The sequence below is a fragment of the Aegilops tauschii genome, chromosome 2 (genome assembly GCF_002575655.3).
Source record: "Aegilops tauschii subsp. strangulata cultivar AL8/78 chromosome 2, Aet v6.0, whole genome shotgun sequence".
NCBI lineage: Eukaryota > Viridiplantae > Streptophyta > Magnoliopsida > Poales > Poaceae > Aegilops > Aegilops tauschii.
Window position 1 is genome coordinate 433597614 of NC_053036.3, and position 19953 is coordinate 433617566.

General features: G+C 45.9%; 1 protein-coding gene and 2 long non-coding RNA genes across 3 annotated transcripts; 2 read left to right on the forward strand and 1 right to left on the reverse strand.

The window, feature by feature from the left end:
* Positions 1 to 11016: 11016 nt before the first annotated feature.
* On the reverse strand, positions 11017 to 14572 carry LOC109773322 (uncharacterized). Its single transcript, XM_020332020.4, has 2 exons — positions 14086 to 14572; positions 11017 to 12449 (listed from the first exon to the last, which is right to left on the reverse strand). Exons 1-2 carry the CDS (start codon positions 14149 to 14151, stop codon positions 11349 to 11351), a joined length of 1167 nt encoding a protein of 388 aa, XP_020187609.1. The 5' UTR covers positions 14152 to 14572; the 3' UTR covers positions 11017 to 11348.
* On the forward strand, positions 14568 to 15657 carry LOC120973534 (uncharacterized). The gene is made up of 2 exons (XR_005768587.2): positions 14568 to 15059; positions 15148 to 15657. It is a non-coding gene; the product is annotated as an uncharacterized lncRNA (long non-coding RNA).
* A 101-nt stretch (positions 15658 to 15758) lies between these two features.
* LOC109773337 (uncharacterized) lies at positions 15759 to 19272 on the forward strand. The gene is made up of 2 exons (XR_012202944.1): positions 15759 to 16534; positions 18813 to 19272. It is a non-coding gene; the product is annotated as an uncharacterized lncRNA (long non-coding RNA).
* Positions 19273 to 19953: the final 681 nt, after the last annotated feature.

Here is a 19953-nt window from a genome sequence, read left to right on the forward strand (position 1 = left end):
CTGGATCATTTCCCTTCGGGTTCATGATTCACAAAGTTTTCAAGAGTGACATATTTAAATCCATCATTTTATCTTCGTTCAAGAGATCTTTTCAACCAATCAATCTTTTTGTTGGAGTTATCTTGGGTTATATTTCACCTAAAGCTTGCCCTAAGGATTTTGCTATTTATGGTGCTAATAAATGACCCAAGTTCTTCATTTAGCCTCTTGGTGAAATGAATTTCTCGTCTCCTTGTTCATATCCATCCAATCTATTGTTTTCGTTAGTGGCAGGATTTAACCTCATAATTTTGAGAAGTTTACCTTAAGCCCACTACAAGCTTATTCGTTTCGTTGTTGGTTTTCCAACAACTCCGTTCTAACCTTCTTGGAAGGGTGCTTTCCAAGATCATTGGTGGCAGAAGTTGGCATTTTCTTCTCCATTCCTTTATTCCAATGATCTATCTTCTATTTTTTTTCTTCCGGAGGAATGGTGATGTTGCTCTCTTCGCTCATCATCTCGAATTGTGAGGATCGTGTTCTTTTCTTACTAATCCATTTAACCGGAGTGTCGTGTCTATCATTCCTCTTTTAACCGGAGTCTCATCCAAGCGCTTTCATTTTGCCAAGTTCATATTCTATCCCTTCCATTTTCAACCGGAGTGTTGTCGTAATTGTTCCTTATCATTCCTTGTACATCTTGTTGCAACCAGAGTGCTTGCATGTACTTCTTGTCCATCGTAACCATTTTTGTTTGTCTTTCAACTTACAAGGTTCTCGTAATGTTCCTTGTTTCTCTTTTCTAACGGAGTGTTTTCAACTTTTTTCATCTTCGTTGTATTATTTTCTTGAAATTGTTCAACTTCCAAGGTTCGTGGTTTCACTCGTTTGTCAAAGAAGCAACTTAGCTTTACCTCTTCTCTTCCTCTTGCGTTTTTCTCCGGTGCCATCCTAGATCTCGGGACGAGATCCTCTCGTAGTGGTGGAGTGTTGTAACGCCCCAAGACCGACGCTCCAGAAGCCTTCCAGTTATTTCGTTGTTGTCGTGTGATTTATTTGTTTGTTGCATTCATCATCGCATCATCCGCATTGCATCCGCATGTTTTCATAAAACTCATGGTCCGTTCATAGTGCCGCTTCTTCATCGCCTCTGTTGACCTTTCTCAGTCCAGCCGTTCTTTTGTGGTCCGGCCGTTTGGCCCTTTCTGCATAGTGCACTGACCTCCTCGCGCACGTCCGAGATTTCCCCGAACCCGACCTGCTCAGTCATCACCGTTGGGTCCGGCTTATCCCCAAACATCTATATAACATCTCCGTTTTATTAATTGGACTCCCTAACCTATTTTATTCCGGACCGTCTGATCGTGATCGGAGGATCCAAATCATCACCCATTTCGTATATATATATATATATATAGGCAGTCAAACCCTAGCCCTAGCCTGTCCAATCCATCCAAATCCTCTTCACCGCCGCCACCCTACCTGCCTCTCCTCGATCTCTCCACCAGGCCAACCAGTGCGCAAGGACAAGGCTCCTCCTTCCTTGGGATCTTGCCCGATCCAATCCAGCCACCACCGAACCATCCTTCTCCTCCTCCATCCAATCGAGCCAGCCAGCCACCACCAAATCCTCCCCCTTGCCTCGCTCAAGCCCACAAGAGAGGAGCTCCTCCTCTGCCCGAGCGCTCCTCTCCACGCCGGCATCCCTGTCCCGACCAGCAGGTCGCCAGCGCGCCCGATGCCCTCTCCCTCGAGCTCCAATGGAGCCGCGCCACCAGGACCCCCGCGGGCTCAAGCCCCTGCGCCGTGCTCCTCCCCTGCTGCGAGCCTCTGCCTCGCCTCGTGCCCGAACTCCTTCCCGAGCCGAAGCTCCTGCCTCGACCTCACCTCCACCTCGTCGCGCCGGCGACTCGTCACGCCGGACTCCTCCCGCAGCAGCACCGCACCAAGCCTCACGCCGCAGCCTCTTTCTCCTCGTGCCCGTGCACGAGCGGACGAGCTCAAACTCCCTCCTCTCGGTCGCTTCGCCCCCGAGCACGCAAGACCAGCAGGACCGCGCCCTTCCTCCCGTCTCTCTCTTACTTCCTCTTGTTCTCTCTCTTAGTTCTCTCTGTCTCTTTCGTCAGGTTTCTGCGACGCCTCGTCGCTGTTTTGCCCAGTTGCCGTTCAAGTTCGCGTCCGGCCCCGATCTAGACCGGATCTCCTCTGCTCCGCCACCGTGGCCTCGGATCCGGTGGGTTCTCGTGCACCTTCGCCCCACCAAGATACCCCAAGTACACAGTGCCCTGCATCCTGCAGCTGGCCGCCTCCGGCCCACGTCCGCGGCCGCGCCAAGTCCGGCGAGGCGTCGCCGTACCCGTTGACCACATCGACCTCCCCTGCTTCTGCATCGAGCAGGAGAGGACGCACGCGCCCAGCCACCAGATCCTCTGCTCGTTGACCCTCGCGTTGACCGCGCCCTGCCTGCTTCCCCTTCGGCCTCCAAGGCCAGCTCAAGCCGGCCCAAGTCAGATCCAGCCTGCCCTGCCTCTTCCACCGACTGGGCCTTGGCCCGTGGTGAGCTGCCCCGCAGCTCCTGTTCCTGATAGGCCGACCAGTTTCGGCCCGTTCACTTTTTTTTTCTGCCGAACGATTTTGTGTTTTATCCAGAAAACTGCATGTTTACAGATTGCACCCTCATGTTCATGCATTTAATAACTCCACAACCGTGCATCGGTTTAAAATGTTTTATATATGCAAAATGCTTAGAATTTCATCTAGTTTCATAATATACCACTTTCATCCATGTTTAAAATGTTTAAATTGATGTTTGCATTAATTTGCTCAAATGCCATGTTAAAATGATTTATTTCATAACTAAATAACCGTAGCTCCAAATTTTATAAACTTTATATGTAAATGGGGCAGGAAAATGCATAGTTTAACATGTTGCACTTTATTTTCCTGTTTAAAAACAATAAAATATGGTTTTGGGCAGAACAGTACCAAATCTAAAATATGCACATGAGGATTTTCCGGAATTGTTGTTTGTTATTTCGGGCCTCATTTAAACTTGCCTAAATAGTTAGTTTACTTATGCTTCACCTCTTGCCATGTTAATCAACATTTAATATTGGTGAGTACATAAATGGGAGAGAACTAAATAAGTCATGTGGTGTTTCGTCAATATGCAACTCGTTGCATATTGAGCTCCACTTAATTTGTAGTATTGTTTGTTGTACTTTGCCATGCCATGATCATTAAACCGGACATCCATCATACTTGATTGTGCATCATGCCATGTTTCTGTGATGGTTGTTTACCATGTTGTTTGCTTCTTTCCGGTTTGCTTCTCTCGTTAGCTTCGGTTTCGTTCCGGAATTGTGAGGATTCGTTCGACTACGTCCGTTTGTCTTCTTCATGGACTCGTTCTTCTTCCTAGCGGGATTTCAGGCAAGATGACCATACCCTCGAAATCACTTCTATCTTTTCTTGCTAGTTGTTCGCTCTATTGCTATGCCGCGCTACCTACCACTTGCTATATCATGCCTCCCATATTGCCATGTCAAGCCTCTAACCCACATTTCCTAGCAAACCGTTGTTTGGCTATGTTACCGCTTTTGCTCAGCCCCTCTTATAGCGTTGCTAGTTGCAGGTGAAGATAAAGTTTGTTCCATGTTGGGACATGGATATTGTTGGGATATCACGATATATCTTATCTTAATTAATGCATCTATATACTTGGTAAAGGGTGGAAGGCTCGGCCTTATGCCTGGTGTTTTGTTCCACCCTTGCCGCCCTAGTTTCTGTCATACCGGTGTTATGTTCCTTGATTTTGCGTTCCTTACGCGGTTGGGTGATTTATGGGACCCCCTTGACAGTTCGCTTTGAATAAAACTCCTCCAGCAAGGCCCAACCTTGGTTTTAACATTTGCCACCTAAGCCTTTTCCCCTTGGGTTCTGCAGACTCAAGGGTCATCTTTATTTTAACCCCCTCGGGCCAGTGCTCCTCTGAGTGTTGGTCCAAACTAGAGCACCGTGCGGGACCATCCCTTGGCAACTTGGGTTATGTCGGTACCTGTACGCTTAGCTTATCCGGTGTGCCCTGAGAACAAGATATGTGCAGCTCCTATCGGGATTTGTCGGCACATTCGGGTGGTCTTGCTGGTCTTGTTTTACCATTGTCGAAGTGTCTTGTAAACCGGGATTCCGAGACTGATCGGGTCTTCCCGGGAGAAGGAATATTCCTTCGTTGACCGTGAGAGCTTATAATGAGCTAAGTTGGGACACCCCTGCAGGGTATAAACTTTCGAGAGCCGTGCCCGCGGTTATGTGGCAGATGGGAATTTGTTAACGTCCGGTTGTAGAGAACTTGACACTTGACTTAATTAAAATGCATCAACCGCGTGTGTAGCCGTGATGGTCTCTTTTCGGCGGAGTCCGGGAAGAGAACACGGCTTTTGGGTTATGTTTGACGTAAGTAGGAGTTCAGGATCACTTCTTGATCACTTCTAGTTCACGACCGCTGCGTTGCTTCTCTTCTCGCTCTTATTCGCGTATGTTAGCCACCATATATGCTTAGTGCTTGCTGCAGCTCCACCTCATTACCCTATCCTACCCATAAGCTTAAATAGTCTTGATCTCGCGGATGTGAGATTGCTGAGTCCTGGTGACTCACAGATACTTTCAAAACAGTTGCAGGTGCCGATGATACCAGTGCAGGTGATGCAACCGAGCTCAAGTGGGAGTTCGACGAGGACCTTGGTCGTTACTATGTTTCGTTTCCTGATGATCAGTAGTGGAGCCCAGTTGAGACGATCGAGGATCTAGCATTTGGGGTTGTCTTCTTTTATTTCGGTTCCGTACTCGGACCTTGATTGTACTCTGAATGACGTATGTTTAATTTATGTATTGTGTGAAGTGGCGATTGTAAACCAACTCTTTATCCCATTCTTGTTCATTACATGGGATTGTGTGAAGATGACCCTTCTTGCGACAAAACCACCATGCGGTTATGCCTCTAAGTCGTGCCTCGACACGTGGGAGATATAGCCGCATCGTGGGTGTTACACAACTAGAACCGGATACTTTATAAAATACACCATTTCAAGTGCCAGATACAACCCGGTGATCGCTCTCTAACAGGGCGACGAGGAGGGGATCGCCGGGTGGGATTATGCTATGCGATGCTACTTGGAGGACTTCAATCTATTCTCTTCTACATGCTGCAAGATGGAGGTGGCCTGAAGCGTAGTCTTCGACAGGATTAGCTATCCCCCTCTTATTCTGGCATTCTGCAGTTCAGTCCACCGATATGGCCCTTTACACATATAACCATGCATATGTACTGTAGCTCCTTGCTTGCGAGTACTTTGGATGAGTACTCACGGTTGCTTTTCTCCCTCTTTTCCCCTTTTTATACCTGGTTGTCGTAATCAGATGCTGGAGTCCAGAAGCTAGAGATCCCGAGGATGATTCTACGTGGAGTTCGGCTTCGAGGAGTAGTTAGGAGGTCCTAGGCAGGAGGCCTTGCCTTTTCGATCGTTGCTGCTTTTGTGCTAGCCTTCTTAAGGCAATCTTGTTTAACTTATGTCTGTACTCAGATATTATTGCTTCCGCTTACTCTTGTGTTTTCGAGCTTATGTATTCGAGCCTTCGAGGCCCCTGGCTTGTAATATAAAGCTTGTTTTATTTTAATTTATGTTTAGAGTTGTGTTGTGATATCTTTCCATGAGTCCTCGATCTTGATCGTACACATTTGCGTGTATGATTAGTGTACGATTGAATCGGGGGCGTCACACCGACTATGGCTGATGGGACCCAGAGTGGTGATCTTCATCTGTGGCCTGGCTGGATCGTCGAAGAAGAGAGCGTCGGTGCCCTTTTCTGGCGGAGACGATCTTAACATCAGATTTGTAGAGCTATATTATTTTCTAAAATACACATGAACTTTAAATTTGCTTCTATGTCAATACCATCATCTTTGGTGTAGGGAAGTCCTAGGCAACAAATCAATCTATGCGATTAATTACTTGAAAACCGAATCCTCATATATATTTATCTCCTAGAAATCCTCTTCCCCTCCCTCACGCCTCGCCCAAAGTGGACTTGTAGAGTTGTAGAGAAAATAATTGCCGTTGGTTGGTTGGCATGTAGTAGGCGGCGAACAAGCAGATTATTAATCACAAAAGTTAATTAATAAAATTATTCACGGAAGCAAGTCCACTAATGATGCATGCATGCAGCGCAGTTCCCACTCATGACCGCCTCATGCGAGGCCTTCCCAGTGCTTCAAGGTGTACCGATGCTAAGGGTGCCACATAGGCAAAAAAAATGATGTGACAGATCAATTAAAGAGGAGAGAGAGCATAATGGTGACCACAGGAGAAAACGATGCTAAGCGCGTGGACCTATGCAAAATAATTATCAACCAATGCATGAAGGTGTTTTGATGTTAAAACATTAAATGAGTGAGGCTTAGCTACAAAAGTTAAGCACCCATGCATTAAAAAGTGTAGTTGCTAAGCTTTTTAATGCATTTAGCATCCCACCTTAGCACCAATGCATCGGAAGAGGCCTGATCAGCGCCCACAGCCCCTACAGTATCGAGAACAGCCTGACAGGTCTGGGTTCGCAGCCCGTGTCTGCCTTTTCAGCTTTGGGCGCCTACAGCCTCACACCTTCGCCGCAATCTGGCCGGCCCATCAATTTCTTCTTCTGAAAAACTTTTCTTCTTCCGTTTCTAATAAAAGGTTGGGCGCGTGGGATTCGATCCGGCGACATACGAGTTACCACTGAGGCGCGATAACCACCCGGCAACCACACCTTGACGTGATAAGATGTATGTTTCCGCTCTTTTCTTCTGTCCCCTCGTTTTTCCTTCCATTTCTTTTTTCTTTTTCGTCTGTCTTCTTTTTCCTTTTGTAATTCGCGAAGTTTCCTTCAAACAGATAAACTTATTTCCTTTCAAAATGCATGAACTTTTTTTGAATTTGATGAACTTTTTTCAAATTCGATGAACTTTTTTTCAAATTCTATGAACTTTTCTTAGATTTGATTATTTTTTTTCAAATTCGATGAACTAGTTTTCAAATCCAATGAAATTTTAAAATTTGATGAACTTTTTTCAAATCGATGAACTTTTTCCAAATTTGTGAACTATTTGTCAAAATCAGTGAACTATTTTTTTCAAAATCGATGAACTTTTTCATATTTTTGAACTATGTTCAGAATTGTTGAACTACTTTTTCGAATTCGATGAACTTTTTTCAGAATTGATTAATTTTTTTCAAATTCGTATTCTTTTCAAAATTTGATGAACTTATTTTGAATTCTATTAACGTTTTTTAAAATTGGACTTTTATTACAAATCTGTGATTTTCCTTTTTCTTTTTATGTTTTCTTTTCTTAAATGATTTATGTAGTACAGAATTTATGTTAATGTTGGTTTTTAGGGGTATTGATGTTAATGCTGTACTAGGAGAAGTATTAAATAGTTTGGTTTTTTTATTTTAGACATGTACGCGGTCATACTGCACTGGTTTGTTGCGCTGTTTCTTCTGGCAGCGTACGCTCGCGCGTGGGTTCGAATCCCACGTCCCACGAATTTTTCTACCACAATCATTTTTAGAGGAGGCTGTTGGGCCGGCCCGCTAGGCGACCTGCGCGAGCGCCGCGAACGCTAAGCGGCGCAGAAGGCGCCGAACAGGACCTCCCGGTTTTATTACTGCAGGTCTTGATTTCGTTTATCTTTCTATATGAATTTGAACCTCATAAACAGCCCATCTGAGCCAGAGCCATAGGTGCAGCCCGTCTGGGCCAAGGAGATTCGTTTTCTTAAAGAGTAACTAATTGACGTCACAGTCTGCAACCAAACAAGTTTGTGTTTCCTTCGGTTACATTAACAGTTACGGGCGTCATTTCTCTAAGCTCAGTAACGGCGTCATTCACTACGTTTACTTTTACCTTAGCTCTGATGAACCAAACACCTCCTATAAGGAACGAACCGGAAGAAAAGGGGAACTGATAAACAAAAGAGTAAAACAACCATGAGACTGAACATGAGAGTACGTAAATGAAGACTGGAGAAGAAGAAAAAGGGAGATAAGGTCATGGAAAGATCGCTGGATTAATGGCTCTAATGCCCAGGAGATTGCTGCAGTGTATGAGTGTATCAACAGAAGAAGAGTTAAGAGAGGGTGCGCAGGCACGTGGCTGGGCTTGAGACATTTTGGGCTAGCTGGACACCGATGAATTAGTAATTCAGCTGATTCATCTTTGAGCCATTGTCAGCAAAAGAGCACAAATTATGTTAGAATGAAAATATTGCGTGGACAAGGAATCGAATAGCCACCACCCGCTAACCGAACCGCGTAGCTAACCAATTAAGGATACTCTGTCATTATATTGTTGCTTTTAACAACATAAATTAAGAATTTTAATTCCAACAAAAAGATGTGGACATGAGGGTTAGAACACGGAACCCGCGGGACACAGTCTGACGGGCATGCCACCCCAACAAAGGCAGGCATTTTTTCTTTGCATACGGTTGTTACATTGTATTTCTACAACCGACCGCGATCATGGGCGAAAAATGGACTGCAGGTGGTGCGGCCTATTCAACATGTGTTTTGTTTTTCTTTTCATTTTTAAAATTGTAAAAAAATATGTGAATCCTAGTTATAAATAATATACTTATAATTGTACATGCATATTCCTTTGAGGATCTGTAGGTGACACATTTAGCTCATATATTTGTCACATACATATATTTGTATTTATTTAATTTATTTTTTAACACACACAAACTTTATCAAACACAAAAACTTGTAATGCAACATTAAAAAAATTCAAGCATGAAATCTTTTATATACTACTGAATATTTTATTTACAAACTTGTGAATGTTTGAACTTGTAAGTAAATTTATTTACATATATATTATAAAATTAATTTAATATTTCTATTTAATATGCGAACACTTTTCAAAATTATACAAACATTTGTATAATTCGTAATTTAATTTTATGGATTCTTCGAAATTAATAGGCAGGCATTTTTTCGAACTAGATGGGCATCTTTTTGTGTAATTTATTTTATGTATAAGTATATTATTTATAATTAGGATTTACATATTTTTCAAAAATTCTAAAAATGAAAAAAAAACACAGTATGTTTTAGCTTATGTGACAAAAAGGATAACAATCGCAGTAGAGACCAAATGAATGTCGATGCAGTGACCGGATCGTCTTAAGTTTTGCCCCAAGTCGAAGGAACAAACCGCACGGCAACATTTTTTCTGAATTAGTAAAATTATTAATTTATGTTGTTTAAGCAAAAGATATAAGATATGTGTATCCACCAAACCGTCAAATGCTGTAGGGATTGGGTGGCTAGCCGAGCGAGTGGATGGTCCAAATGGCCGTGTCTTCGTCTTAATTTATGTTATTTTTTCATCTCAATATAAAATTTGTGCTATAGCTGGGTTTCGCAACTGTCAGAGGCTTTCTTGTGCAAAGAAATAAAATTCCGAGGTTGTTTTTGCAAAAATAACACCCCACACACCTACTCTACACGGGGAGGTCACTGACAATGGCCCCACGCCACGTTGTCACAGCTCGTTGGCGCCACATGCGTATGCAAACGAGTTTTGCACCGTATTTGCACGTCCTAATCAAATTGTGGCACCAGTTCAATGTATGCCGCAAGTTTTGGCACTAAAGTGACTTTTCTTGCCAAGTTTAAGCATCGGTGGTGTAATTGACTCGTAAAATAATTGCTTCTCAGTAACTTACAACTAGTATAAAGAGTCGCTATCTAACTGGAAAAGATTACTAGGATAACAAACCGAGGATCAGACAACCCCACCACAAGGTGCAAATCAACCCCACTGCAGTTGGATACTGTTCAAAGCAGAAATGTATTCAGATTCTTCTACAGGAACCTACCCAATTTCGAACCAATTTGGCCTCAGTCAAGCATAATAACAGGGACAGGGAGGAAACACACTACTAAAAATTGCCTAGCTTTATCAGAAAAAGAAACTAAAATTTGCCTAGCAAAATATTTGAACACTGTCTGGCACACACAGGACAGGGAAAAGATTATGCATGCCAAGGCAGATGGTGATAGAATTGCTGCGCTGCAAGCCGCAGTTCAGAAAAGATCAGCAGGTTAATAGATGCCTAAACCACATGCACAATTAGTATATGGTGCACCATCATTCTTTAATCTACTACTACCTCCGTTCCAAAATATATGACGTTTTGGTAGACTAAACTTAGCCTACCAAAACGTCTTATATTTTGGTATACATTTAAATTAGCAAACTGCATTGATACTACAACATAAACAAAAAGGGTCTTCAGCTTCCGATAAGGGATTGGTGCAAAAACCCTTGCTACTGAACACAACTCGTAAACAACTGAGGGAATATTCCTTCAGTTTTAAACTTCAGAACAGAAAAAGGCCAAACACAAAGAAACCTATTGCATGATACTTGGAAACTCGCACATTCCAGCACAATGGAGTCAACTGCGTCAAACAAATAAGACAAACAGAGCATAATTGATTCACCGGAACCAGGCAAGAAATGCTGAATGACCAAACATCTTAAGGAGGTTTGTTCAGCAAGAAGCCTTCGAGACCATTTACAAGACCCCGTAACACAAAAGCAATAACTTAGAAAAACAAGGAGCAGGAAAACATGCATGAGAAAAACTGAACAGATGATACAGCCATTACCAAGCACCAAGATTTCGACATGTCCAGATGTCAGTCCAAGGGTTACCAACATTCCCCTGCAACTTTTTTTTGCCACGGCACCTTTCAAGTCTGTTCACAGCTGCCAAATGCAGAAGTTGTACTTACCCGGTCGGTCACCTAAGTTTCAAAACAGTCTTGGAAGCCAGAACTTCTTACGATGGGAATCAGAAAATCCAGTAGTGAGGAAATCAGATTTTCATCGGTGCCATCAACACAAGAAACAGAGCACCAAGGTGAAAAATATGAACACATGCATATGTAATTATCAGCAGGGTAAGGCCACTTGTACAGCATATAAATCTGAAATCTCACATAGTGTTCATTTCTCCATTACAGCTCTGAGTTTACACATCAATCAGGGAGGAAATATGAATGGCAATGACTTCTGGTGGTAAGCATACACCGTTGAGCTCTTCTGGGAAGGTAATGATCAAGCATGCGCTATGCTGTCATATCCTCCAATGTTCCATTACACGGCACAAAATCATGAACTTGTCCATAACCACTAGCCCAAGCAACCGTCCAACTTAGCCAATCATATCAGATGCAATTGCAACAGCCAACCACTCTCAAGCAGCGTAGGCAGTGGCACCCATGCACAGCAGCTTGCAAAGTAAACCACAGAACCTAGCCACTTTCTCTCCTGCAGTTCCCGGGGAGAAGATAACGGTACCGGTCAACATTCTGAAGCAGATAACTAGGAAGATGAACAGCAGAGAATGTGCTTGGAATGTTGCCCAACTTCGCAATGATCTCTTGGAACGTATACTCTTCAGGAAGCATGTCAAAAAGATCCGCCCCTCTGCAAATGACATCTTGAATCCTCTCAGGGTTCAGGAAGTACTTGAATCTAATCCTATCCACATGGCTATAAGCTTTCATCTTGAAGGCAAAATCACTGATGTGACGGAAACAAAAACTGCAGTGCCACCCTGAATCGGCAAGAAGCTCATCTGTCTGCCGAAAATGAGCATATCTTGTCTTCCCAGACACATACCTGTGAATTGACGCCCTCCAACTCTTGTCATCCAGAAAAAACTCAAATGAGTACAGATAATTCCTGAGCTGAAGATGGAGTATCTTAGGAGTGTCGTCACACCATCTCAAGAGATTGATGGTGTGGCCACTTGGGATTTCATCAACATCTGACATGATCAATATGTCGTCATCTTCAATTCTTGCAATCCTAATGAGCTGGTCCAGGGCAACCCTCTGAAATGACTCCTCAACAAATGGATTTTCCCCCTTCATGAATCTTCCCCCATATGTGCCATAGGTCAGCCGCGATTCAGCAAATCTAAATCGATCGCGGTTTTCCTTGAAGTAGAGGGGCTTTATCACACCAGTGAAAGTTGAGTTGGACTCGAGCAGGACGAACTCTGACACATAGGGGCTCAGTTCATTCCAACGGAGTTCAAGGATATCAAGCTCATTGCTGAAGAGGACAGCATCGAAAACACGGCGTGGGGTCTCCCTGACTTTCCACCCATGTAGCTTGCAGAGGTTCTCCATAGTGACATTCTCATTGTAGTAGTGAGGGATTATCTTGAAGGGCTCCGGAGGAGATTCCCAGATTGGCCGGAGGAAGTATGTGACCTTCTGACCATGCGCATATATCATTAACATTACCAGTGGCACACCAATCAAGAGGGCCAGAATTACCCTGAAATCAAACCCCCGAAGCGCACACTTGAGCCTTGACATGGCCATAACTGCCTTTGAGGTGGGCTGCAAGTGAATGAATTCATAAATTAGATAAGAAAGCAAGAATAGACATAAGTAAATTCATGAAGGAAATAAGAACACCAGGCATTGACATACTGGTACACATGACTGAAGGAGCGTTTTAACATCGGTTCATTCAGGTTCAGAGGTAGCAAAACATATGGCTGAATATAAATTTGATGCTGCCAAGGGATATTTTAAGCTGAGCAATTTACCTAAAAATCATCAGGAAATATAACACGTAATTGGGAATCATTTGGTGAATCACATTTGAGGACAGGCTCAGATGCAAGGAAAAACAGGTCTACTGTCCTGCAACTCGTCGATGCACGGAACAGAAGATGAGCATGCTGTTCGTTCTGGTTCAGAGGCAACAGACTAAATTACTGAATTACGAAATTTTGCATTCGAGGACAGGCGTATGAGGAAAAAACATGGCTTGAAAAGCTCATGTGTGAGCACAGATATCCAACTTTTCACTTGCTGATGACAAAAGGGTGTTACCAGATCACGCCATCAAAAACGGCAAGAACAAGGTAACTTACTACACAACCAGAGCATTTCCACCGCTCGACACAAACTGAAGACCTAGCACAACTACTTGAGGCAACCATTTAAAAGTCAGGCACACACATGTATACTCTGTAAAGTCTATATCCCTAAAGCAGGAACAAACACATGCCTGCACGGCAATAACCAAAGCCTGCTTGCCAAAAGGATATAACCTCCCAAAGCAGTTGCGGAACATTCCCTTTTCACAACAAGTTATGCTACAGCCATAAAAGGTTGCATGAAAAGGTCATCAGAAACTGACCACCAGCGTGTAAAACTAGTAAACTACTACAGTAACGAACCAATGAAGAACTAGCGCCAGAGCTACAAGCACGAGTCCAAAAGGATAAGGACAACATCAGTCACAAATAATGAAGCGCGAGGTTGGCAAGATTATGCAAGACGGCAACAGCTGAACCTAGAGCGGTGGGAAATCAAAATGTCCAAGCTACAATCGAGACCAGCGCTATCAACAAGAACGCTAGCTACAGACATACCGGTACTGATAACTAACCAAAAGCTGCGCCCCTTTCCCAACCAAATTTTAGGGTTGAACAGTCGACCTTAAACATGCAATTTTGCAGGCCAGCGAAGTTTTCACAGCACAGGTGCTCGTGAACGAAGAAAGAAGCAGAAAAGCCCCCTGCTCGTTGCAAGAAATATTAGTGGTACCACGGTTGGGGATAGCAGCCCAAAAACACGCAGTTCCGACACGTCGCGAGATTCTTGTACCTCCAAAAAGGCGTGAGGAATCCGAACTCCGTGGCTCCACCTAACAATATCCCCTCCATCATCCGAAGCAAAAGCATGGAAGAGCAGAGGGCCTCCCTCCTCTGCTCCCAATCCCACCAAATTCCGACCGGCATCCCAACCGCAATTTGGAGCTTGCGAAGAAAAAAAAAATAAAGCAGCACGCACGCATCGACGACGGCACGAGGACCGAATCGAGGTGCAAGGCGGCAAGCATGCGGCGCGGGCCTAATGCTCCAGGCATCCCGACAAGGGAAGCACGCATCTCGGGGCTAGGGAATCAACCCCGCCGCAGCGAAGAGGGCAGATCTGGGCAGGGGGGAGGGGAATGGCTCACCTCGCCGCAGACGCTGTTGCAGATGCCGTCGTCCTTCTTGTGGGTGTAGCGGCCGGCCTCGGGCATCGCGGCGGTCAGGAGGAGCCCGCCGCCAGCGCAGGCAAGGGACGGGGGACAGGAAGCAATTCCCCTCCAAGGCAGCCGCGCGCGGGGCGGGGGCGAGGGCGAGGGCTCCTCCAATGGAGCGCGTGGGGCGACGGAGCCGCCGGAATCGTCCCGAGCGTGCGATCGCCGGCGGGGAGCTGCGCCGCTGCGCGGGGGGCTCCGACTCCGCGCCGCTCCGGTGGTTGGTTGGGTGGCTCTAGGCCCTGCCTCTCTGGAGGTCTTACGGATCCTGGCGTTTCCCTTCCCGTTACGGAGGTCTCGGTCGGGCCGTGCGGTGCTGGGGTGGGGCTCCGGAGGAGAGGAGGGTAATTTGCTCGCGTTGCGCAACGAAGTGAAGTTAAACGTGCAGGCAGGAGGCTGTGGAGCGTTTGCGCTCCCGAACCGCCTAATTATAGCCGTTTGGGTGGCCGCTTTTGTCCGCACCGGCGGGCGGCAGCAGGCCTCGTGCGCCACGCACAATGTTCCTCTTCCTCTTGGGATAATAGGATAGGCATCCAGCGAATATGCTTCCAAACACCATCGTTTTTGCCGATCTCACACAAAAAAAAAAGCTAGTACTACTTGCCTAGGTTTTATACATACTAGTAGAAATTGATGCTGTTTCGTTGTTTCCATTTCCTGATTTGGTTTTGGTCAAGCGGTTTGTTGTAGCAGTAGTCCTCCATAAAAGCGAGCCGGCCTTGTTGGTGGTGGAAAGCCATTTTCTTTTCTTCGTCGATGCACATGGTTGCTAAAAGATTCATCAGGGTATGATTGGCATCCGTCCAGCTCATCGTAGTTCCTGGCTAAGGATAACGTATAACAAGCCGGGACGCCATGGGAAGGCATCCAGCCCAGCCATCAAGGGCTTCCACCACCAAGCGATCCAGGTTTCTTTCTTTCTTTCTTTCTTCACATGATCGATCATCTATCCGTTTGTTGCTACCGGCCTCAAACTTTAACAGATTAAAAGTGCAGATTATCCATTTCCTGGCGTAGCACCTCCACCAACCGGGGCAATTCATCAGACGACGCACGGCACGCACCGCATCGTCTTCCCGAGACGCAAGTGCAGTGCGAGGCCGGGAATTTTCTGCGGGCATCTTCTCTTCCCTGCGGACGTGACGTGCGGCATGTGATCCAAGCGATTCTGGGGTGGATTCATTTCCCGGGAAGCCGTCTATTTCCCCATCAATACGTCGAGACGGCATGGCAACGTCGGGATGGTTACGCGCAGCGGCACGCTTGTTTACTGCTGACCGGGGGCTGATTAGGACGGCGCGCACGGTGCACCCCGGATCTTTTTGTTGGATTCCCAAGTGGAACTCTCGGGATTTTTCGCGCTGGATTGATTCACCCGCTCCGGACCCGAAACGAGCGGCTCTGTTGCTCAAGAGCGGCTCAGTGTTCCATCTTTTTTTAGTGCTGTAGAGAGAAAATATAATGTGTTTTGTTTTTCTATACAAGTTTGAAAAAGTCTCCCACGTACGTACGCGTCGGAAAACGTCTACGAGAGCGTGACTTATCTTTTCGGAATCGATAACTCCCGAACGTCAGGATTTTAGCACTTGGTCCATGATTTGCACAAATCTTAGAGCATGTGAAACTGCCAAGTCAACAGAGAATTAGTTCGGGATTTTCCTCCCAACTCCCGAACGACCTCATCTCCTTCTCCCCCGCAACCTTATCCTTTTCTTTCCCTCACCCACTCTTCCTCTTCACAGCGTCTCTCTGGATCGCCGCTGCCGCCAGCTCCCCGCGCCGCCGCGTTGGGCGGGGCCGAGGCCGCATAAATCCGCGTGATCCTCGCCGGCGTAGAGGTGCGGTCGTGGAGGAGGCCAAGCGCCGCCCGCTCGCCTGCGCCACCGCGGTAGCCGTTTCCACTCCTCGAGCCGCCACCGAGGTAGCCATCTCCCCTGCTCGAGCTCGTTCAGGCGATGTTGACCGGAGCGCGGCGTGACTCTGGTCCGCTCCCACCGGCTAGAGGTGCGGCCGTGGCCGAGGCAGAGCGCCCCGCTCGCCTACGCCGTCGCGGCGGGCATCTAGGTCGTCTCCCCTCCTCAAGCTCACCGCCCGGCTCGAGGTGTGGTCACGCGAAGAGAGCGGTGGTGGAGCAGCGCAGCGCCGTGCCATCTCTGCTCCCGTCCGGTGAATTGGGGGAGGCAGCGACGCTCCAGCGATTCCCGGCGTGCACCGGGCGGAGAGCGAAGTCGGGTGCCCGGCGACGAGTCCCCTGGGACAGCGCCATGCGTCCGCGGCGGGGCGACAAGATGGGCTCCTCACAAACGGCGTCCATCCTCAGAAGGGAGCCCGGCGTGGAGGTGCTCGAGCTCGAGTTACACCACGGGCGAGGGGGATCCGACAGGTCGATGCGCGCGCCGCTCTCCTTTTGCAGTTCTGTGTGTGCATCTGTAGTACAACGTCCTACTTCCCCCATTTTTTACTGATGCCTGATGAATTTTGCTAGATGCTGAGTACCATGAGCTTTTTTGAACACATTTCCCCACTGCTTGTGTATGAAATAGTCCCTAAATTTGCCATGCTACACTAAAATCTGAGTAGAACACAAATTTTTTCTGTGATTTTTGTAGTTACTAACTTTGCCATGTGAGTAGTGCACAAATTTAGGTTTTTGGTTCTATAATACATGGCAATTTCTAATCATGATGTTCAGCACAACATGGCAATTTCTTAGATCATTACAAATTCCAATACCATGGCAACTTTATAAATTGTTAGTTCATTCACACATGACAATAGTTTTGATAGATTTTGTCTTAATATCACGGCCCATCACAGATTGTTGTTTTCTAATGGTTATATGGCAAATGTAGGGTTTTTAGTAACTATGTGTCATATGGTCATATGGCAACGAGTTGATCATTGCATTTTAGGTTTTTTTTGCCATGGGATGTAAATTTGTTTTTTGCCATGGTATTTTTTGGAGTTCTTTTTGCACGCCAATTTAACAATTGCCATAAAAACTTAACATGTGCTTTGCCATGGCAAGTGTAGATGTTTTCCCACACGTCGACCATTAATACCTTTTTCGCGACGACATTTTAGAAATTATAATTTCTGGCAAACTCAAATTATGTTTTTCGCCATTTTGGGAACTCAAAATTATGTTGCCATGGCAACTTAAATTTTATTGTCGTGACAAATTACATTATTTTATTGCGGTGGCAAAAAACATAATATGTTGCCTTCAATGGCTTATTCTTTTCTAAAAAAAATGAGTTGTGCCATGGCAAGTGTATTTTGCTAACGTAGCAAAAGCTATAATTTGCCATGGGCCGTAAAGTGATTTTGCCATGGCAAAAAAATTCATAACTTTTGGCTTTTGTAAACAGGAATTTGTGTTGTGGCAATGTCAAGAGTTTTGTATTGATGACATCGAAATTTTACCTTCAATTGATTAAAAATTGGCAAAATTTTCTTTTAATTTGCCATGGCAATTTCCCCAATATTGGCATGGAAAATCTATGTATAACGCCATGGCAATAATTTTTTAACCTCTATTTTTCTACGAGAATTTTATCAATTTATTGCCATGGCAATTTTTACCGTTTTGACATGGCAAGTTTCCCTATTTTTCCATGGCAATATTGGACCTTCAAATGAAAAAAAATATGGATTTTTTTCTTTCAATTTGCTATGGAAATTTTTCCTATGTTGACATGGCAAATTTATCTGTAACGACATGGCAATTTCTTTTTTTAATCTCTATTTCTATTTTTTGTTAAATTTTTTTTCCATGGCAATTTTAACCTTCTTGACATGGCAAGTTTACCTATATTGCTATGGCAATATAGGACCTTCAAATGGGAAAAAAAGATGGCAAATTTTTCTATCAATTTGCCATGTCAATTTTTCCTATATTCACCTGGAAAATTGATCTGCAACACCATGGCAATTTCTTTTACCTCTATTTCTATGTTTTTGTTAAAATTTTACTTTTTTGTTTTTTCATGGCAATTTTTACCTTTTTGTCATGGCAAGTTTACCTATATTGCCACGGCAATATAGGACCTTGAAATGAAAAAAAAGATGGCAAATTTTCTTTCGATTTGCCATGCCAATTTTATCTATAACGCCATGGCAATTTCATTTTTAACCTCTATTTCCTATTTATTTTTTGTTAAAATTTTACTGTTTTATTTGGCCATGACAATTTTTACCTTTTTGACATGGCAAGTTTACCTATATTGTCGACCTTCAAATGGAAAAAAGGGCAAATTTACCTATATTACCGTTTACATACATGTCAACGTAATCGCTAATGGTTTTTTTTTTTTCATGCCAAACCAACTTTATGGGACTGGCATTTTTACTCTAATTTTCTTTGAAAATTTTACTTTACATATGATCCATGGCAATTTGTTGTTTGTCCCAGCAAAGAAAGGCTTTTTGTTGCGCCTCTGTGTTTTTTTTGTTTCAATAGAGAAAGGGCCTGTAAGGCGGTGTTCCTAAAAAAGGGCATGTAGGGGCAGTGGTAATGGGCGTTCGGGCAGGCGGCCTCTCGTGCCGAAAGATTTCGTTCGGCGGGGCTAAGATGGCGTACCGAATCTTTCGTTCGGTCTGGTACTCCCCCAGACCGAACGTACGGTAGTTATCGACGTCCTATCTTTTTGATGCTGCAGACAAACACAGGAAAAATATATGAAAAATGGAAAAGAGGGAACAGCAGCTCTTGAGTGGCGCGCCGATCGCGCATTGGCGCCGCAAAGCGAGAAGCACGAGGGAGCGGTAGCCGTTCCCTCGAGCAGCGTGCCTGGTCTCAAGCGACCGGCTACGAGATTGTACTAGTCCGACGAAGGCGTAGGCACGCCCGCCCAACGAGAAACTGGGCGATCCGCCGGCCGTTGTTTCGCTCTCGAGACGGACCAAAAGCGCCGGACTTGACGATGGACGTAGACAGGCGGATGGTCGGACGGACAGCGCCCACGCCAAACGGTTACAGTATAAAATTTTGGACTGCAGGAAAATATGTCTCTGTGTTTGGCATCTGGCTCTCCCTTTCTCGCCTTGGTGCCGAAGCAGCAGCTACTCTCCAGGGGTTCTCAAACAAGCAAATCCTATTGTTTAATTTTGCCATGGACATCTCCAGAGCTCTGAGATTGGCCCTGTCGGCAAGCAGACGACTACGCAAAATGCAAAACTGGTAGACCTGAATGGACCCCATTTAGCCCAACTCCACCGCGCGACTCATGCTGTCCGACCCCGTCCGTTTGAGATAAAAGGGACAAACGAGGCGGCCCAGCGCGCGACGACCCGGACCTATCTGGTCCATTTTGTGTCCGGGCCGACCCATTTCGAGCGCAACACATGCGCCGGGTTTGGGTCGCGGCGGACAGCGAACGGACGCGTCGAACGTCCGCGTCGGGGCCGCGTGGCAGGCGGCCACCTACCTCCCACCCGCCAACATCAATGCGCACGCGCGGGCGACCCCACCTGTCATCCGCCCAGTGAACGGTCGCGGTCCTTCTTAAATGAGGAAGCCGTGGACCGGTCGTCGTCTACACTCCCTCACTCCACCCCGCGCCCTCCTCGAAACCCGACAACCCCAAACCCTAGCCTCGAACTCGCCGGCCGGCTGCCCGCAGCCATGGGGCTATGGAACTACGGTCGCAAGGGAAAGCACAACCGCGAGGCTCTGGCTCCTCGTCGGGACGCCGCCGCGGCTCCGTGAAGAAGGAGGAACCCGCATCACCACCGCGTCGGGCCCCCGCGCTGCCCGCGTTCTCCATCGCCCCCACGGCCGCCGGCGAGCGCGACCGGCAC